Source organism: Pseudopipra pipra, chromosome 9 (genome assembly GCF_036250125.1).
Source record: "Pseudopipra pipra isolate bDixPip1 chromosome 9, bDixPip1.hap1, whole genome shotgun sequence".
Classification (NCBI taxonomy): domain Eukaryota; kingdom Metazoa; phylum Chordata; class Aves; order Passeriformes; family Pipridae; genus Pseudopipra; species Pseudopipra pipra.
This window is the reverse complement of record NC_087557.1, coordinates 23,429,130-23,448,110: the sequence shown is the minus strand read 5'-3', so window position 1 is coordinate 23,448,110 and position 18,981 is coordinate 23,429,130. Positions and strand designations below refer to the sequence as shown.

At 40.8% G+C, this 18,981-nt stretch overlaps 2 protein-coding genes across 6 annotated transcripts in view; one reads left to right on the top strand and one right to left on the bottom strand.

The window, feature by feature from the left end:
* The window catches only part of EPS15 (epidermal growth factor receptor pathway substrate 15), a 68,827-nt gene extending 60,300 nt beyond the window's left edge, over positions 1 to 8,527 (bottom strand). Inside the window, exons 1-4 of one of the 3 annotated variants that reach the window (XM_064665242.1) lie at positions 8,403 to 8,521; positions 7,187 to 7,293; positions 4,963 to 5,038; positions 4,760 to 4,879 (exon numbers count right to left, since the gene is read on the bottom strand). In XM_064665242.1, coding sequence (XP_064521312.1) covers positions 4,760 to 4,840 — 81 coding nt within the window. In that variant the 5' untranslated portion in view covers positions 4,841 to 4,879; positions 4,963 to 5,038; positions 7,187 to 7,293; positions 8,403 to 8,521. Of the gene's footprint in view, positions 1 to 4,759; positions 4,880 to 4,962; positions 5,039 to 7,186; positions 7,294 to 8,402 lie in introns of all 3 variants that reach the window. The other 2 variants (XM_064665244.1, XM_064665243.1) reach the window with 2 other exon arrangements.
* OSBPL9 (oxysterol binding protein like 9) overlaps positions 8,427 to 18,981 on the top strand; it is a 59,557-nt gene continuing 49,002 nt past the window's right edge. For all 3 annotated transcript variants that reach the window (XR_010432829.1, XM_064665246.1, XM_064665249.1), the window contains exons 1-2: positions 8,427 to 8,546; positions 17,492 to 17,542. Coding sequence is in view for 2 of the 3 variants with exons in the window: in XM_064665246.1 (XP_064521316.1) it covers positions 8,436 to 8,546; positions 17,492 to 17,542 (162 nt within the window). In the remaining variant the exon portion in view is untranslated. The remainder of the gene's footprint in view (positions 8,547 to 17,491; positions 17,543 to 18,981) is intronic.

Sequence of the window (18,981 nt, the reverse complement as noted above, 5' to 3'; positions counted from 1 at the left end):
TTGCTGTATTCAGAAGAGCTGCATCTTTTCTCTAGTTGGCAGACTAGAAACAGCATAATCAGAACTAGTGAACATAAACCAGAGAGTGTAATACTAATGGAACACTCAGATCCTCCTCCCTGCTTATGGAATATGGATAGCAGAGCTTAACTGTAGGTATTTACATGCTTTAATCTCTAAGTCAATGTGATAAATTTTGCTCTTAATTATGTACATGTAACCACATCAACACCAAAGCAACACACAAGTATGAACAACTTTTGTCCTGTTCAGCCTGAACTGGAAACACCCGACTAAACCCGTGCTTTCCTTTGTTGGTAACTTATTTCCAAAGGCTTAAGGCTGCTGATCTGCAAACTATATTGCACAGTTGACCAATAAATTAAAACAATTTCTTGGGTATACCTCAAGTAAACACACCACAGTAAGAAATTACAACATCCTAAATATTACCAACCTCAGTTTATCTAAGAAAATCAAAGTTTCACTGTACACTGCAGACTATTTTTATAGTTAGACTTCCTTGTAAGTACATTCCTCACAAGTTTATTTTCAAAAACTAATTCTCTTGGGCAATGGAAAACAAATGATGTAACTCTCCATTTTGCCAGCTGTCCAGAAAATTCAGTTAACTCCAGTAGCATTTAGAGATTTTAATATTAATGTTACTGCAACATTTGCTTAGGAGTTATGTTGCAGTTACTGCTCAAATTAAATAGTTTATCAGGGCACTGGGAAGTTCACAGACTGAACTTTTGAAACTTGGAAGCAAATAAATGCAACAAGGCCTGGATTTTCTTGGCTTACAGAGTGAGGAACAGAGCTGCCCTGTGTGTGCTGCTGCCTACGAGCTGAGTAGGATTTCCTTTGTTTCAGGCCATGACATCTGGGTGTATTTCAACAGTTCTGAGCAACTTCAGCTTCAGTGAAAGTCAGCAAAACTGTTCGTGTTAGAGAATGGGCAAAATAAGGTCTGACTACTGAAATGAAAAATTAGGCTATGATATCATTAAAGATCCTCACAGAAATTCCACTCTTTTACTGGAAAAAAAACCCCTAACAACCCAAAACCCTCCTTAAAAGGATTTCTATACAGTCCCCCAGTGAAAATAACTCCCTTAATGAAAATAAGAACATAATATAAAAATAGCAGTAGTGGCTCAGAACAAAGGTCTAAAAACAAAGCCTAAACAGCCCAGTGTCCTGTCTCCAGCAGTGGCATTAGCCAGTACCTATGGAAAATGGTAGGAGTGGAGCATGTAGTGAGACTGCCCTGGTGTACCTCCCAGACTTCCAATGATTTTCAGCTCAGAAGTCACCTGAGCTGGAGTTAATTGTTGTGAGTGGTTGCTTTAGTCTAGACAGCAGCTTAATGTGTCCTATAACACGTCCCAGGCTTTAGTCTTCATAGTGCTAAGGTTGGAATCCTAGCCAGGGTGTGCTAGGGCTTTCCCTAATCCTTGAACCTGGTTCTTTCTACTGACACCAAGCTGCAGGAGGTGCTGCTGTGAACCAATTCTCACTTATCTGGAAATCAGATGTAGCTGCATTCTGCATGAGTCTGCTCCTTCACACATAGATGGAATAGGCTCCTGACAGCTCCCAAGAGCTGTCACAGTAGCAAAGCACCCATCTGCTTTCTAGATCAGGTCCAAGTGCAGATAAGGATTTTGGGGAGCAATATGAGTTTGTTCTGCCAATTCTGGTGGCTACTTATTTTTCTTCTACTAAGTCAATTCTCCCCTTCTTTGTTCATTTCTCATGGAAGAGAGAGAGAGAGTTGAGTAGGACAAAAAAAATAATTTCTGCATTTTTGATTTCATCAGAACAAGGAGGAAGCAAATCCTTTAAGTAGGCTCCAAAAAGGATATTTTAATTATCGAATAAGAAGGAAAAACCTTCTCCAATTTTTGATAGGATAAACCTTGCTACTTTTGTGTCTCATCCTTATACAAGAAACAGTAACCTTAAAGAAAAATCTTTTTGGCATCCCAAAATGAAGGTAATATTAATTGAGGGCTTAAACTTTATATAAGACTCCTCCTACATACAAATCCTTAGAGTGATGCTAGACCTCAAGAAAAATGATTTTACCTTAAATTCCAGAAGAAAATGTAGGAGACAGAAATTGATTCTAAATTGACAGAGGGGAAACTTAGTTTTAACAGATATCCTTTCATAGTTTCAGCTATGAAAATAAAACGAGCACTAGAGGCACACATTTTATATTACTTGTGTTTTATGATGGATTGCTCAGCTCTATGTCTCCTTGACTTAACTTCTATTCTTCCTTTCATCTCCTTAGATTTCCCACCCAGTATCCTAAAAATTACCATGGTCAGACTTCTATTACTGACCTGGACAAAAAAAGACGCCCCCACTCCCCAAAAAAAAAAAAAAAAAAAAAAAAAGAGACAGACAGAGAGGGAAAAAGATATTTTTTCCTCCAAATTTTAATATGACTTTGTACCAGAGAGCATGGATACTGTTCATAACAGCCTAATTGTATGCATATATTTTTGGGACCTATTGCATATGTATATACACTACCTTTAAATACTACCCTTGATACTGCTGTATCTATGAATAACAAATAAATATCATGTATAAAGAAAAATAAACACAGGATATAGTCCCTATGATTAGGGACAATACTCTAAAATATTAATTGAGTTCTTACCCTTTCCCTTGCTGAATTTGCTACACATCAAACTCAACTGTAAAAGTCTAATTTTTGTGAGATGATGATGATGATGTATGTATTGCATTCTTGCAGAACTGACTACAAAGAGCCAGTAACCTTATTTGAAACACATTAATAAGCCAAACACCACGAAAAAAGCAAAAGCTTTGGGAAAAGAGATTATCCTTATTTTCTTTTTGTACCAGTGGGCTGCATACCACAGCTGCAGTGAAGGGAACATTCCAGTTGAGCAGCATTCCTCCATATCTTTTCAAAGTCCCTGTGGAGGCTAAAGTAGAAATCACTTATTTGCGGTTGAGAAAATAGCAGGGACTTCTGCATTAAATTTTAAATGAATCCTGCCCAGAGGATGGTAAGATGCTTAAATCAAATGATGAGAATTACCCATCTCAGCAGTGCATTAGGAGGATAAAATGGGATTCAGCATACTGTGAATCCTCAACTCCTGTACTCAGCAAAGAATCATAGACTCATACAATATACCAGGATGGAACAGATCTCAAGGATCATCTGATCCAATCTTTCTTGGCAAAAGCACACTCTAGACAAGATGGCACAGCACCCTGTCCAGCTGAATCTTAAAGGTGTCCAAGGCCTGTAGATCTCAGGAGTAAATTATGATGTTATAAGTTTTATAATAAGACTACACAAAGATTACAGTGAATTGTTCACCCCACAGAACTCATTCCAGCATTTTTCTAGTTGCTAGATTGATATCCAGATTACCAGAGCTCAGCTGGAAAACAGCTTGTAAAACCGTTTCTTCAGTATAAAGCCTGGGTAATTTTTAAAATTATTTTGGACTAGATCTATACTATGTTGAAGTTACAGCATTTTTTAGAAGCTGCTTTCCCTGTTAAATTTATATTGCTGTTAATGCCTACACCTCTGAACACTGAAAGATCTCAAGTGTGACTGGAACATGTGGGAGGAATTCTCTGCCCTCTGTTTAAAGTGAGTGCAGAAGATATCCACATTTCTTAATGGCAAAGCCCCTCAGGAAGTTCAGAAATGTACTTAGAGAAATATTGCGCCCCAAAATGTCAGGTTACACCTCCTGCGACTCCCAGATAATGTTGTTATGTCAAACTGTCCTCCAAAACTTTAATTTACTCTCATGAGAACACGCCAAAATTCAAGTTTTGTTATTGTTGCAGAGCTACTCGACTTTCCAGTGTCCTTAAAATGTGCTTCCCCGCAGACCTTGTAACAGGATTTGGTCATTAAGTGAGTCACTGGAATGGCTTAGCCGAGTACCTTCACGCCCTGTTTTTTAACACGAGCTGCAACATCTGACAAACCCCTCCCAGTCCTGTCAAGTGTCGGTGCCAGCGAGGTGAGTCAGCTGCGTCCTTGCTGCATCATCCCCCTGACACACAGCACTAGAGGGGATTAAACAGCTTCAGGTAAACCAAATCTTAGTTTCAGAATCATCCCTATCTATTTGAAATGCAGGCCTTTCTTAAAAGGTGTCACATTTTGGCTGAGCATATTCCACGGGTTTTGGGGAAATGGCTCCAATATGCTAACACTTTCCAGTGCAGCTCTAAATGTGCCACGAAAGGATGAGAATCTGCAAGCTAATAATCTTTAAACAGTTCAAAAAGAAAAGTCCCTTCTCCTGTGAACTTATACCAAACACAGCAATAAGCAGAAACAGAACAAGGCTTCTGAGACCTGATGGCTTTAATTCCATACAACCTGTGGCAATTTGATTTTTCCCAGTGTACGCTAATATGGAGTCATTTGGGAGACTCAGAAAGGTCTGCCTACCCCTCAATGAGGTACCTCATCCCTGACCTAAAGGAATTTATGACAATTCATTAAGACCAGCTAGAAAACATGATGAAAATGGAAAGATTTGGGAAAATTTATTTCTAATGGCTTTTATTTCGTAGAATCATACAGGAATTGGCAAGAAAGGTGCAAGAGAATTACCTGTTTGCTTCAGAAAGCAACCACTGTCTTCCTCCCACTGTCTGGCTGATTTTTTTAATAAACATTTGTATTAAAACCCATGACAGTGTAATAAATCTATTCAGAAAATGTACTTACGATGGCACTTACTGTCATACTTGATTTAATTATCCTCTTTGAAGAATGACTGCTTGTAGGGTGAAGGTGATTCTCTCCCATCTATCTTCCTCTCCATAACACCCTAAATCAAACATAATTCTGAAGAAATAAAATAAAAAATGTTTAGGCTCTGACATAGTTCTTATTGTAGTTGGGATGTGCATAGAGGGACTAGAAAATACCTTTAAAAGACAATAGCAGGAGACTGAAGATGACACAGAATGCTCCATCTTCTACTTGACTGTACTTGTTTAGTGCCTTTGTTACCCATAAAAAAAATAAAATGGAAGAAATTTTTACTTGAATGAACAAATAAAAGACATTAGTTACCAACAAGCAGAAAAAGAAGCATTCACTATCAGGCTAAAACATAATTTCTTAATTATGATGATTGTGTTGTCAGTAGTTGACACACAGTGACCCGATAAGACAAGCAATACAAAATTAAACTACCAGCACATTTCTGAAGTGGGAAAAGAAAATGAAACAAAATGTTACTTGTTCTCTGCTCAAACGGCTTCCTTATGTTCCTCAAAACCCCAAGCAACTGCAGCTGCTGGGAGAACCTAAAGCCACTTTCACTGCTGCCAGTCACACTCCCAGACATCCTTAAGGAAACCCACAAGCCACAGCTTCATCACAGACATTCTTAAAAGTTAGTTCAGCAATAATGTCAGGAAAATTTACAGCACAAAAGCATTTCCCTCTTAAAGAATCAGACATCCAGTATGCTCCTGCTTCCCTGTTCCCTCCACTGGTATTTACTTCAATCTGCAGTACCTTCCTTTTGCTTAGAAACTATACAGATTTACACTGTAATGGCCATAACTGTAATTTATTTGACAAAGGAAAAGGTCATAGAAGTTTTTAAAAGTAGGGTGCAAGTTGGGATGTCCTGGAAAGCACAGGAAGGACTGGGCATATCTCAGGTTTCCCCCTACACTTCTGCTGGGACAGTCTGAGTATTCCAGAAGCCACTTCATGGGCTAAACACTATGGCTGGTCAGGAAATCTGTCTATAGCTGGGACACCATGGAAGGATAATTTAATTGAGGCCTCTGTGTGGCAAGAGGATGGTGCTGGACAAGATTTTCAGCTGATGGAGCAGTCTGTGAAACAAGGTAACAGCTGCTGCCTTCTCCTCTGTTCTGTTGATCTCAGTAGTACGTTATTCTCTCAGATGACAGTAAGTACTAAATGTTACAGAGGGAGACATACTGCTCTGATTTGTGTCAAATATGGAGAACATCACAATAAAACTGCCTATAATTACAGAAAATAACAGCTCTTTGTTACTGTTCCAGATCGGATTTTGATGGAACATGCTAAAGCAAAATAAATTCTTCTACTAAGGAAGTTACTCACTCACTCCTATTTGAAGTAATTTTTTAATTGAAAATCATTGTTGCTGATGATTTAAAATACAAAGCATATAAAGAGAGGTTATACCACAGTTGTGGCTGACTTCAGTTTGATTTGTTTAAATGAACTAAAATGGTTGCACTTATCTTTCAAAAGAATTCGAATGGGCCCCTGGAATCATTATCAGAAGGATCTAACTAATTAAGACTAATCCCTCAATAATGCCCTCATGATCCATGTTCAATACATAGGGGTGTAATCTGATAGACACAGAAGACAGAGCATCCTGGCATGCCATGAAAGTACATTAACCTGTATGATATTGTACCCTGGCTGCTCATAGGTAATTTCTTATGTATTTATTTTAATTTGTGTTGGGTGTTTTTGAAAAACAATGATTCTCTGATCTCTGCCAAATTACCTAAAGAGAATATCCACATTACATTACTAAAAGAAATCTTGAGTTGAATTCCCCTGTAACACCTGTTAACACAACTTTTCCATCTACTCTAGGGTTTTTAAGGTTTGGCTAAATTGAGCTAACTAAAATACATGTTTTTGCTAGTGGAGGCAAATCTTTGGCACATCTCCCCTCAAAAAAAAAGCCGAAGAGAACAAAGAACTAGTAAGATATTCAGCCCAAGTTCAGCAAATTCATCCTCTGGCAAACCAAGGTAAATAGAAAGCTCATCTGTGGAGAATTTCTCATTGCAGATGCTCTGCCTACACAGTTAAGCCAAGGGGTTTTTTTGCACGAGCTCTTTGCATTGTTTCAACTCCTGTGGTATAAAACAGCCAAAGTAGTGATCTGAGATAATAAAGCTCCATTCCAGCTACAGCTTTAACTGGCAGCACTAGTAATGTTCTGGCACCATCTGATGTTTTTTGTTTTGCTTGCCTGGGTATAATCTCTAGGCAGACAGGCTTTGTTTAGTCAGTGAAAACTAAAGAACAAAACAGACTACTAAGGTCGTATGCAGACTGAAAAAGAATGTTATCTAAATTAACAAGATGGGTTTCCATACCAGACTGTGTATTAGGTACCTTAAACTGGTAACCTTGTGCCTAAACACACCACCAGGTGACTCCAAGGGGCATCATAAAGTCAATGCTCTTAATTCCAATCGGTAACAAGATAGTAGCAATGTGACCTGTAAAATGGGGAGACAATTATATGTAGATAGATAGATAATCTAAATATTTCTTATTTTTGCAAATCAAACACACTGCCTTTGAGTGATTCTTTTTCACAAAAGGGGCGATTTTCTGTTAAATTTAGTTTAACTTAGTATAAGGTTGCAGTGTTGTAAGACACTAAAGCTCCTTCAGCCATACTATAAAGGCATTTTGATATTAAAATAATAAAAAAGGGCTATATGTGGGGAAGGAAAAAAAAGTTATTCCATGGATATGTCTCTAAAGACTGCATGACACAAACCTCATGGTAAAAGCACTATTTCTGCTGCTTCATTGTTGATCCCCAGGAAGGAACATGAGTATCGCTGTGGGTCCTTTGAAGTTTTTATGTTAAAGCACAACTCAAGTTCTTTACTCAAGTCAGAAGAGACCAGTGCCAAAGCCATGCCTCGCACTGAACAACAGATTTGCAATTGTCTGTAGCTCCTGGGGAATTCATTCCACATTCTTGGATCAGTCCACAGGAAAGCTGTATCACGTTCAAGCCTTACCCTCCAAAGGTTATCTCAAGAGCTGGATGTTTTTCGTACACTCTGGCCATGTAGCCCCTTCAAAGGAAGATCCTCAGACCCCACTGTTAAGCCCACTTTGCCTTAACACTTATGGCACTTATGGTCAGGAAACAACCGAGAGGCAGAGGGACAAGCACAACAGCGAGAGGAGCTAAAAGGTTCCAAATGGTGCCAAGTGCTTTAGAGAAGGAACGACGAGGTTCCAAGTATTTTAGGGGACAGGGTGACGCCCTCCCGCCCTCACACATCCGCAGCGCCGCGCCCTCACCGCCTCACAGCCCTCTCCCGGGCCGCGAGGGGAAGCCGCGCTCCCTCAGGGGTGGGATCCCTCAGGTAGCACCCCTAAATCCCAAACCCCAATCCCCAAACCAGATCTCCTCACACCACAGCCTCCTGACTCCCGCCCTCCCCTCACGCCCGTCCTGGCCCCGCCCCGCTGCGCGCGCAAGCCCCGCCCCCCGGGCAGTGTGGTCCTAGGCCCCGCCCCCTCGGTGCGTGCCCCGCCCCCTCCCCGCCCGGCGGCTGCCGAGCCGCTCCCCCGCTCCCCTCACCGAGCGCGCGGCGGGGCCGGTCCGGTGCCTAAGATGGCGTCTATCATGGAGGGCCCGCTGAGCAAATGGACTAACGTGATGAAGGGCTGGCAGTACCGCTGGTTCGTGCTGGACTACAACGCCGGGCTGCTCTCCTACTACACGGTGAGGGGCGGCGGGCGGGCCGGGCGGGCGAGGAGGCTCCGAGAGAGACCGGCTGGGGCGCAGGGTGGGGGCGGGGAGGGGACTCGGGGCGTGCGGGCGCCCGGGCGGCCAATGGGGAAGGAGGAGGCGGCGGGAGCGGCCAATGGGAGAGGAGGAGGCGGCGGGCGCAGCCAATGGGGCGGCGCTGCGGGGATGGAGCGGCGGGGGCGGGCGGCGCTGTTATTGTTGGCGGCGGGAGCGGCCGCGGGATCCGCCCGGGCAGTGCCGGCGGCTCCGGGGCCACGCTCCCACCGCCGTCCCGGGCGACCGCTCAGCCCCGGCCGGCCCGGAGCCGTGCGCGGTGCTCGCCGCGGGCTGCTGGGTCCCGCTGCTCCCCGCCCTGTCCGGCGGGAGCTCGCCCTCGCCCCGGTCTGGGGGCTCAGCCCAGCCGGGGGGCCCAGGGCGGGGCCGCCTTCCCGCAAACAGCAACGCCCGTCCCCGGGGGCTCGTGCCTGGGGGCCGCGGGCTCGCAGGTGCTTCCCGGGGCCGGATCGCCTTTCCCGATTTCCGTTCAGGACTTCGCACTTCCAAACACGAACTTTTTAAGTGCTCTGTATTAAGAAACGGCGATATTTTCCTTCACTTTTTTTCCTTTTTTTTTTTTTTTTAATAACTCCTGACAAATCCAGCCTTGACGGCTTCTTCAGCTGCTTAATTCACGTTTTTACATAACTTAGAGGTATTGTAATGGTACAAATTCGTTTTATCGAGGATGTACCCTGAACTGAGAAGGCTAACTGGGTGAGCCACATTAGTGCACCAAAGTTTTCTTCTCGTGGAGTAATTAGTGTGTCAGCCTGAATAAAACACGTACAAATTAAACCTGTAGTAAGCTGTAATAGATTTACAGCAAATACCTTGAAGTGTCCTGCTGTCTGTGAAGGTATGTTCATACAGAAGCACATAAAACTTTAGTCCCTAAATCTGCATTTCTAGGAGAGAGCTGGTCTCCCCAGATCCAGGAGTTTATGAGGCTCTTGGCATAAAACAGTTGCTGACTCCCGAACAATTTTGTTCATGTACGTTTGAAATCCCTGACCTGGAACGTGGATGGAGAAATGAAAGTGCTTTTTTAGTTGCTGTTTAATGGCTGCTCAAATGTCAGCTCTGTGACAGAGATGAATTAGTGAGTGTGGTCTAAGTTGTAGTCCAAGGTGCAAAGTCATTTAATGCTCAGCTACAGAAATAGAAACATTTGCTGATGACTAGTGTGTACAATTGTAATCCTGATTATTGCACAGACTTTCATTACAAGGGTCTTCAGTTGTTTAATAAAAAATCTTCTAATTCATTATTTTCTATAATTAACTATCCCTATATATGCATTACACTTTTATTTTGTATAATTTATTATGTTCTCTGTTAGTATAAGAATTTCTAGTTCCTTTTTGTAACTACCTGTTGTAAAAAATTCAATTTAGATTCAAGGAATAAAATCATGTTCTCTGCTTTATGTGCCTTTACCACTAAGAAGTGGCTGCAGTTAACGTTTCCTTTAGAATGCTTTCCTCATCCATGTGCTGTCTTTTCTGCACATATGTCTGTGGAGTACTTGTCATGCCGTTCTCTAGACATCTGAAGTCATTCTTGTACCTAAGGGTGTGTGTGGTGCTGAAAACTGCCTGCCAAAATATCTGGTTTTGCATCTCTTAATGTGTGCTGGCATGACTGCTCCCAGGGCTGCAGGATCAGCTGGAGCAGGGGTTGAAAGAGAATTCAGATTTAGTCCTAGTTGATCACATGCCTCACAAGAACTAATATTATCACTGAGAAGGTGGAAGGATACTATTTCCTTCAGCCTCACCTTTAGTTTTAGAGTAATAACTCCTGAATGGTAGTTTGTACGGCTCATAAAGAACATAAATTTGGAATGTTAGCACGTTTGGGGGCTTTTTTATATGGGGAGAGAGCCTATTGTGAGTCTGTATATGCAGCACTGTGTTTTGAATTAAAGGCCGGTCAGGTACACAGGGCCACGTGCTGTGTTCCCTCTGAGCCAGTTTCAGTCTGAAGCAGTAGAATTGCTTTGCTCTGCTTGTGTGAGTGTGACTGGGCAATGTTTGAGCCTCAGTCCGTCCCTTCCCATGGCTGTAATGCATGGGTGGGGTGGGCTGGGATGGTTTCACCCTGGCTGTACGATGCAATCTGGACGCAGTTTTGCTGATAGGACGGATTACAGGTGTCCGATCAGCTTGTACCTGCTCATCCCCTCTCCGGGCTCCTCAGCCCATTTTAATCCAAAAAGCTGTGCATGCAGGGAACAGTTTCTCCAGCAGATCCAACAGCCTGTTAACCTTTGGCAGGGGAGCTATGGAAAAATGCAGGGTAATAACTCCTGATGCTGCTGAACTTTCCACCAGAGCCTGATCCACAAATATGGTTCTTCATAGGCCTGTTCTTGCACTGTTGTATTTAGTCATTTTTGGTCGTTACTTAAAATAGGCTGCAGAAAAATGCCCTTAATGTGAAATAAACATTCAAACAGAATTAGTGTGCAGTCGTATTGCACTTCTCTGGGGAAAAAAAAAGGGTTATACTTTGTCTTTTGGTAAAATGAATAAAGGGCAACCTAAGTATGTTTTGAGTACATACAGCAAAAGCAAATGAATTCAATTAAATATCCATTTCTAACGTGATTAGAACTTTAAAGGAGCAAGGCAAAAGATTTTACATCAAGTCTAACTCAGAAAGGAAAAAAGAGAAGTTAATGTTCACACTTATTTCTGTTTTCATTCGTATATTCCTTCTTCTCTACTTACTTGTATTGCAGTAAACACTAGTAGTACTAGTAGCAAATGTTTCTCAAATGCATTTATAAGCTGTTTTACAAAGGACTTTCACAATGCCAAATTGTTTGCTTTTTCCCCACTTCTTCTGTAATTCAGCTGGTTTTTGCTCTTTCAGAATAGAAATGTTCATCCTCAAATTTGCTTAAAATTACATTTGTGTGAAGGTACTTATGAATTCTGTATTTCAGAGAGTATGATCTGGACTCATCCAAATGCTTTCTTTACATGTTTTTGCTCAAATAAATGATTGTGTGGTATCAGTAAATGGTCACCTTTTTTAAGAGCAAAATATGAAATAAATGATGTTGTGCCATTTTGGATCAGTTGGGCCAATGGCTTGACAAATTATTTCTTTTTCCCCCTCAGTAGTCTCTGATTTGTGATTTCACCAGTGTTTTCTCTTGAAGGGGTAGCAAATAAAAGTCTCCTGAATCATTATGGATTTTCAGTGTATAGTTGGCTGCACTGACAATACTTAACAGACAAGTCTCGAAGTGGCTCATTCCTGCCTTCTGCTGGCACAGGAGCTGTAAAGTTGTTCCATGAACTGGCTTCCAGCTGAAAAATAGCTTTGTACTGATTTATTTTTTTCAGATGAATTTGTTCTGTCGTTTGTTTTGTGCATGTCAGTGTGAAAACGTGTGATGACATGCTGGAAGAGAGCATGAAGACAAAGAAATGGCCAGGGAGGAAGAGGGAGTTGAATGCAATTTGCTTTTTGTTTGTGTTTTCTGGCCGAAGTGCTGTCTTAAATACACATCAGCTACAGCCTTGATAACCCTTGGGAATCCTGCAGAAATAATCCAGAAAACCACTCAACGTTGAAAATCTGATTTAAATTCTTAGTTTAAGTGTACTCTTTAAATAAATATTTAAATTGTATAATAAATTGAAAGCAGAACTGGCATAGCTGTGCAAACAGTGCTAAACCCAGGGCCAGTACAGTGGAAGGTCAGTTCCTTAAAGTATTTTAAAACTTTGTGGATTTTTGACATATGGTGGTATTGAAAGGAGAACTGATCAAAATGTTTTAGGCTTAAACAGCTGCCTTGCATAGTGAATGAGGGTTGCCAGAAAAAATTGTCATGCATGACAGCTCCGTAGTGTGTATTCTTGAAACCAAACTGGGGAGCCTCCCATCATCTTAATGGTTCTTGCACCAATAGATGCCTAAAGAATCTATTTAAGTGCTGGTCTTTTGTTAATCATCCCATCAAACTACGTTTAAAACATATGCTGGGTGAATGCTTTCAGGAGCAAAAACTGTGTGAAAACACTCGTTAGGAAGAGTGGTTCTGGTAGTATAAATGTATTTTTCCCCCACATGCTTTTTAAAGATTATTACTAGTTAGCAACTTTAATACTGATTGTACTGTACTTGTACTATACTGAAGAACTGCTTGTGGATTGTACAACTCAGATATTGAGGAGAGGGACTCAAATTTTGGAGAAGTTTTATGAATCTTTGGTGGTGAACTAAAAACAAACCTTGACTTGATTTCAGATGATGCCTCTGAAGCTGGAGTCATGGCTCAGTGCCCCTATGGTAGAGACTTACAGTTGAATGGTTTTCCTAAATACAGTTTCTCAATCAACAGCTACGTGCAAAAATCTTAAGAAAACAGGAAAAAAATACATCTGCTTTTGCACACACATTCCTTCTGAGGTCTCTGTTTTCCATTCTCAGATCAAGTGACACTTTTTTCCTGTAATAACTTGATTTGCAACATGCCCTGCAAACAGCTCAGTGAATGTATTAAAAACAGACAAAACTATATGCAAACTAGGAATAATAAAAATAATTCTGAATTTATGGGCACAGGATAAAAAACATTGATGGCTATTATGCAAAACTAAATTGAGTGCAACCCCTAGCATTTCCCATCCACACGCACTGTAAACATATTTTGCCTATTTTGTTCAAAAGTATTTGATGGGTTAACATTGTACTACTGGCACTCCAAACCACGTGTCATCTATCCCCTCAAAGCCAGCCTGTTGTTGGCTCCATTAATTTGATGTAGTTGGGTGCTTGTGTAGGATCTGGAGAGATCATGGGCACAGTGGGCAAATCAGAATTCCGAGTATAGATCATGTGCTAACAGTGGATCAGTAATAAATCTGTTCACTTACCTGCAAAATCTCATCTATTGCATGTTTTTATATTTTCTTTATTAGGCATGCAGAATAAAACCACCAGCAATGTAGAGGATCAGTCTTTGTTGTTGTTAGATTACAACTTAATTTAAGGTTTCTGCTATTTTAAAGTTCTTGATGCAGGTTGTGAATGGAGCTGAGACTAATGAGCTGAGACTAGTTGTCATGTGAGAGAGACAGTTTAATGAATAAGCTTCATTTAAAATAACTAAGAATTATACAGAATGATCTTTTAATAGCAATTATAATATTTAGAAACTTGAAAAGGTCAGCCTGGTGATCAACACCTGGTCCTGTTGTTGCTATAGGCTGTTTAGTCTGTAGCTGTGCTTTTTGGGGGAGAGGCTGAAGGGAGGGTCCTATGATTGTGCTGTATCTCTTACACCGTTATTCAACTAAGGCTTCACATGTATTAGTTATAGAATTCTCTAAGCAGTTTATGCTCTTCTGTGCCAGGACCCATAAATTGTTGCCTTCCCGATTTCATAGATACATGGCATCTGTTCATCTGTTGGGGTTGAATGAGCCCCAGTGGCACCCTCAGTTATCCCTGCAGTGTTTGGGATATGCCTGCTTTATGTCTGCATCCACAAAAGTCCCGGCTTTAGCTGCAGAAACAACATGGCTGTGAGATGCTGTCCCTGGGCTCAGGGAGCTCCTCCTCAGAGACTGGCATGTGCCTTGCAAGGGAGCTGAAGGAATGGTGGGCTGGGAACAGCCTGTAAAGTCTTTAAATTGTTGAGCTTTATTTCAGCTTGAAACATGAGGGTTGCCTTAGCATTAGATGAGAAAAACGACTATTATGGAAAGTGATCCAAATTAAAGCTTCTCTTTTAGATGTAGCTAAACCGCAAAGATCTCTGTTTATAAATACAGCTTGTTCCAGGTTCTTCATCCCTAACAGGAAATGAATGTCCCAAGTGGTTTTGCTCATCTGTGTACTTATGTTAGCGATTTCCATGACAGCACTGTGTGAGTCACAAATGCACCTCTTCAAGTTCTGTGCACTTCTGCGCAGGCAGAGCTCGTGCCTCGGGACTTTTGGAGGCAGACGGCAGCTGGGGTTTATCTGAAACCTTAAACTTCCCATGCAACAGCTAAAACTTAAATGAAAGAAATAGTAGCATTTCCAAATAGGAAGGAGGGCTGGGGGCCTTTGGGAGTTAGGATTCTAATTTTGTTTTGGTTTGGTTTTTATAGGTAGACCCAGACATTGTTTTCATTTCTCTAAGAAGTTGTAGGTTACCTGAATTGCCTTATGCTAGATCAGTTCTGTATGTGATCAGCTTCACTGTGTGGATGTAAAAGAGAAAGCAATAAAGGCCATATTATTTTGGGAGATACCTACATTCCCCCTTCAGTAATACTGTATAGCTTTGTTCATTTGTACAAATTTTTATTTGAGCTTCAGCTGAAATTTATCTCATATTGCTGTCTGATTGTAGCTCGTTCAAGTCCTTTATCATCAAAATCAGTACAGTGTGTATTGAAAGTTTTTGGAAAATGTAATTTTGTCTGGTTATAAAACTGATCACTGAAAAAAGACAGCTGCATATTAAAACTTTAAATATAAAAAGAAAGTAAAATGTGGCTTTTTTTATTCGCCATTCAGAGATGTCCTTCTGCTGTATGAAATGTTATTCAATGAAATGAAATCATTCCTCAAAACAGTTATGGGCTTTATTTGTCCAAGAATACTTGATGAAATATAGGACATATCGGATAACCTAATTTCAACCAAAGGGTAACAAGGGAAAGCCGAAACTTGTTTAAATTATATTTTTTATAAAATCCTAGTTTTAGAGGTGGGGAGCAAATCTAAAATGTCAGCTGAGTTCTGTTTTAAAGTCTTGTGCTGCAGCAGTCAGTGCAAGGTTTGCTGTCTGCCAGTGAGAGAATCCAGCATTTTGTGTGATGACAGCTCTGTGCTTTAGTGCTCAGGGAATTCAGATCTGCAATGATGGGTGCTTTATTCCAGTTAGGTAAAATGAATTAGATTTACCTCTTCATTATAATTGGTATTAAGCATGTAAATCTTTGTCTGAAGATGGTGACATTTTAAGTATATAGGCCCACACTCTGACCTGTGATTTGTCTTGTGAATCTTTTTGCAGACTGAGAACATGATCAGGTTGAAACTTAATTTCCATTCCATTAAAATGTGTACAAGAAAAAGGAGGGCTTTGACTGTATCTTTTGCACTGGGTTGATAGTCAGCTTGCATGGTGGAAATGAGGGCTGTAGGGATTCTGCCTTCCCTTGCTCAAGGACAAGCTCTGGAATTCCCTGCACTTGCTTGGTTGAGGGTCTAAACCAAACCAAACTGAATGTCTCCTCTGCTGCCTTGGCTTTTCCTGCCTGTGCCCAGCACAAGGAGCTGGGAGGGCTTTGCCTGGTGTGTGTGATCCGGGCAGCCAGACCTGATCCGGTTCTTGCAGCTGCTGCAAAGTTGCAGCCTCAGTCCAGATATTTTCTTTCCTGCTAGGATTATGCCAATATTTCTTGCAGAAACCACCAGAGGGAGTGATAAGCTCTCAGGAGTGTCCTCCCATTTGAGGAGAACTCTCAAGGCAGTGAATATAAAAAGTAAAAGTGTACTCTAGTGAGATATACCCTGAATATACACAGTTTCTGATAGGAAATTATTGGAGAAACTTTGTTACTAGATCCTTTCTTGGGTTTGAGGTTTAAAAAACCCCTCAAAGACCTTCCCTATGTACAGGTTTTTATTCAGGAAATCTAAAAATAAATTATGTATCTGCAGAATACATTATGGATGCACTGCTGGTCTTTACTTCCATTTCACTTTAACCAGCTAACCTATATTGATGTGAAAACAAGTAGATTCATACTGATGGTTTCTAATATTCAGAAGACAGCTCTGATAAATTAGAGCCTGAATTGAATGGGGGATTAGCAAAAACATTATTTGAAGCCCCGAGTGGTGTGTTTTTACATTATCTTTAGTGAATAGGACTTGCTGTGACTGCTTCATGCTTTCCTTGTAGCTCTATCTCAAATATGTAGAGGATGAAGAATAATTTGTTATTGTTAAGACTCATACTTCTTGTCCTGTCTTTTTTTTTCTGTTGATGTCAACAATATTTCATAGTTTGTGTGTGTGCTGCTTGGGCTTGCCCCTGTTGCCCAATAGCAATGGTTACTGACAAGTCTGCCTGAGTCAGTGGTGGGAATAGCTGAAAGTTCAAGTATCACAATTTCAAGCTAGAAGTGAGATGGCTGTTTAGAATTCCCTCTTTGGGAGGTTGGGAGGGGTATCAGTGCTTCAAACAGATACTAAGGAAGAGATTCAGTAATTTAGCTGCAAGGTAGGTTAGTCTACAGGTTTGAGCACTGGTTATGGACATGGGAATCCTGTTTTCTGATCTGGGCTCTTACTGCTTAAATGGCTTTAAACATAACTTTTCTAACTGTAGTAATGAAAGTGGTCTGTACTGCTAGGAAGTAGGCATAGAAACTTGTCTAAAAATGGAATTTGTATCTGCATAAAAGGGATATGAATCAGGGAAACTTTCTGACAGAGATATAATTCCATTTGTACAATTCTGCCTGCACAGCTGGATTTTCTTTTGTGGGCACTTTCCTGAGAGTAAGAGAGAAAAGAGGAAGATGTAAATCAGTATACTGCTCATTTTTAGTATTTCCCAAGTCCTTTCTTCTTCACTACTTTTTACTTTCTATATAGGAATGGACTGCATCTTATAAGTATTTCATGAAGGTATCTAGAATACTTCTTGAAGAGGGATATTGTGTTCTTATATTTTAAAGATTAGTTTTCCATACCATGGTATGTGTGAAAACTAACCTATTTTGTAACAGAAGTTGCATCTCATTTAATCAGTCAATAAAACATGCAAAAATCCTTTTCTCCATTGCTTTGAATAACTTTCTTCTTACTGTGTTTGTTAACCCACTGATCTGGTTTTTTTTCTGTTTCAGTCGAAAGACAAAATGATGAGAGGCTCACGCCGAGGGTGTGTTAGACTCAGGGTAAGTATTGTTTTATTCAGTACTTAATGACTTACTGTGTATAATATGTCCTAATGGAGAGAACTGCAAGGAGACTTTGAGGTTTGGGCTCTATTCCTGACTCTGCAAAATACTGAAATAGTGACAGTATTTAAAGAAAGAAACCATAAGAGATCAAGTGACGTGCTGCGCTAATTATGTTCTGTAATTTATATAGTGTATAGAAACCTTATACATTTTATGATATATTAAAAAACATTCCATGACAGAGTAAGATGGGTATAGCATATTATGAAAAAGTTTTTGCTTGCAGTTCTCATTCCTCTGTGTGGAGGTATATATGTATTGTATATGTATATACATATTGTTCTGTGCTACAGGAGTCCTTGTGTCTTTCTGATTTGCCTTTCTTCTGTTACTGTGTTCTCCATCCTGCCTGTTTGGACACTCCTTAGGCCTGCCAGTTGACTCTGCTGGAGCTTAGTGAAACACAGGGGGACTGGAAAGGGAAGGGACAGTACTGCTGGCAGAGTTTTTGAAATATCAGCTGGGGGTGGATACAGATTGGAGAAAAGAGGTAAAGTGATGCAGACTGGGAAAGCTGCACGTTACCTTTTTGAGACACTTAAGCTTGGGACATTTAACCTGAAGTGCTGCTGTTGTAGCTTGAATTGGTAGCACTGAAGTGAGGTGGGAATGCTGCGGTGTCTTTGCATGTGCCCAGTTTCTACCTTGTGCTCATGCACACACTGAAAATATTTCTTGCACAAGTCCTTTTCCTATATTTTTTCCCATTTCTCATAGAACCTCTGGCTCCAGAATGCAGCAGCCTTGTGAAGAGCTGATGTAAACAGGGGGAAGGAGTCAGGAGGATAATGGGTATGAATGGGAGCATTTTGAGTCTTGAAGTAAGAGAAGTCTAGGGAAGGGGCTCTGTGTCTGACCAACACTGTGATGAGTATTGCAGCAGAACTCTGCATCTTCCAGTTACTCCTTCCTTTTGTTGTTACCCCCTTAATACAGGGGTATCTGCAGTCTTCTGAGACTCAGAGAATCTCCATTCACTTGGATTCCAGATTACTTGTTTTTTTGCACTTTCCCTTGTTCCATTTATTGGTATTTTAATTTAGTATGTCTCTAAGAGTAATGTAAGCTCAAACCATTGTCTAGAACATGACATTTCCAAAGATTCACGAGGATGTTTTTTGCCTTGGGCAGAAAAATTTGGTCTGAAAAACCATGTCTGCTCTAATAGTGCTGTGAGCCTGTCAATGTGGAGGTTGGCCTCAGCCTGCCAGTTTAGGAAATATTAAAAGTGAACAGTCTGTTCAATATTGCATGATCCATCTTTATATGTATTTAGCATGAAACAATCCCTTTATCTTCCCCCATCTGCCACTCTTCTATCACAAATTATTCTTTGAAGTTTTCTGAAGACTTACTGACTCCCCCAGCCTTTC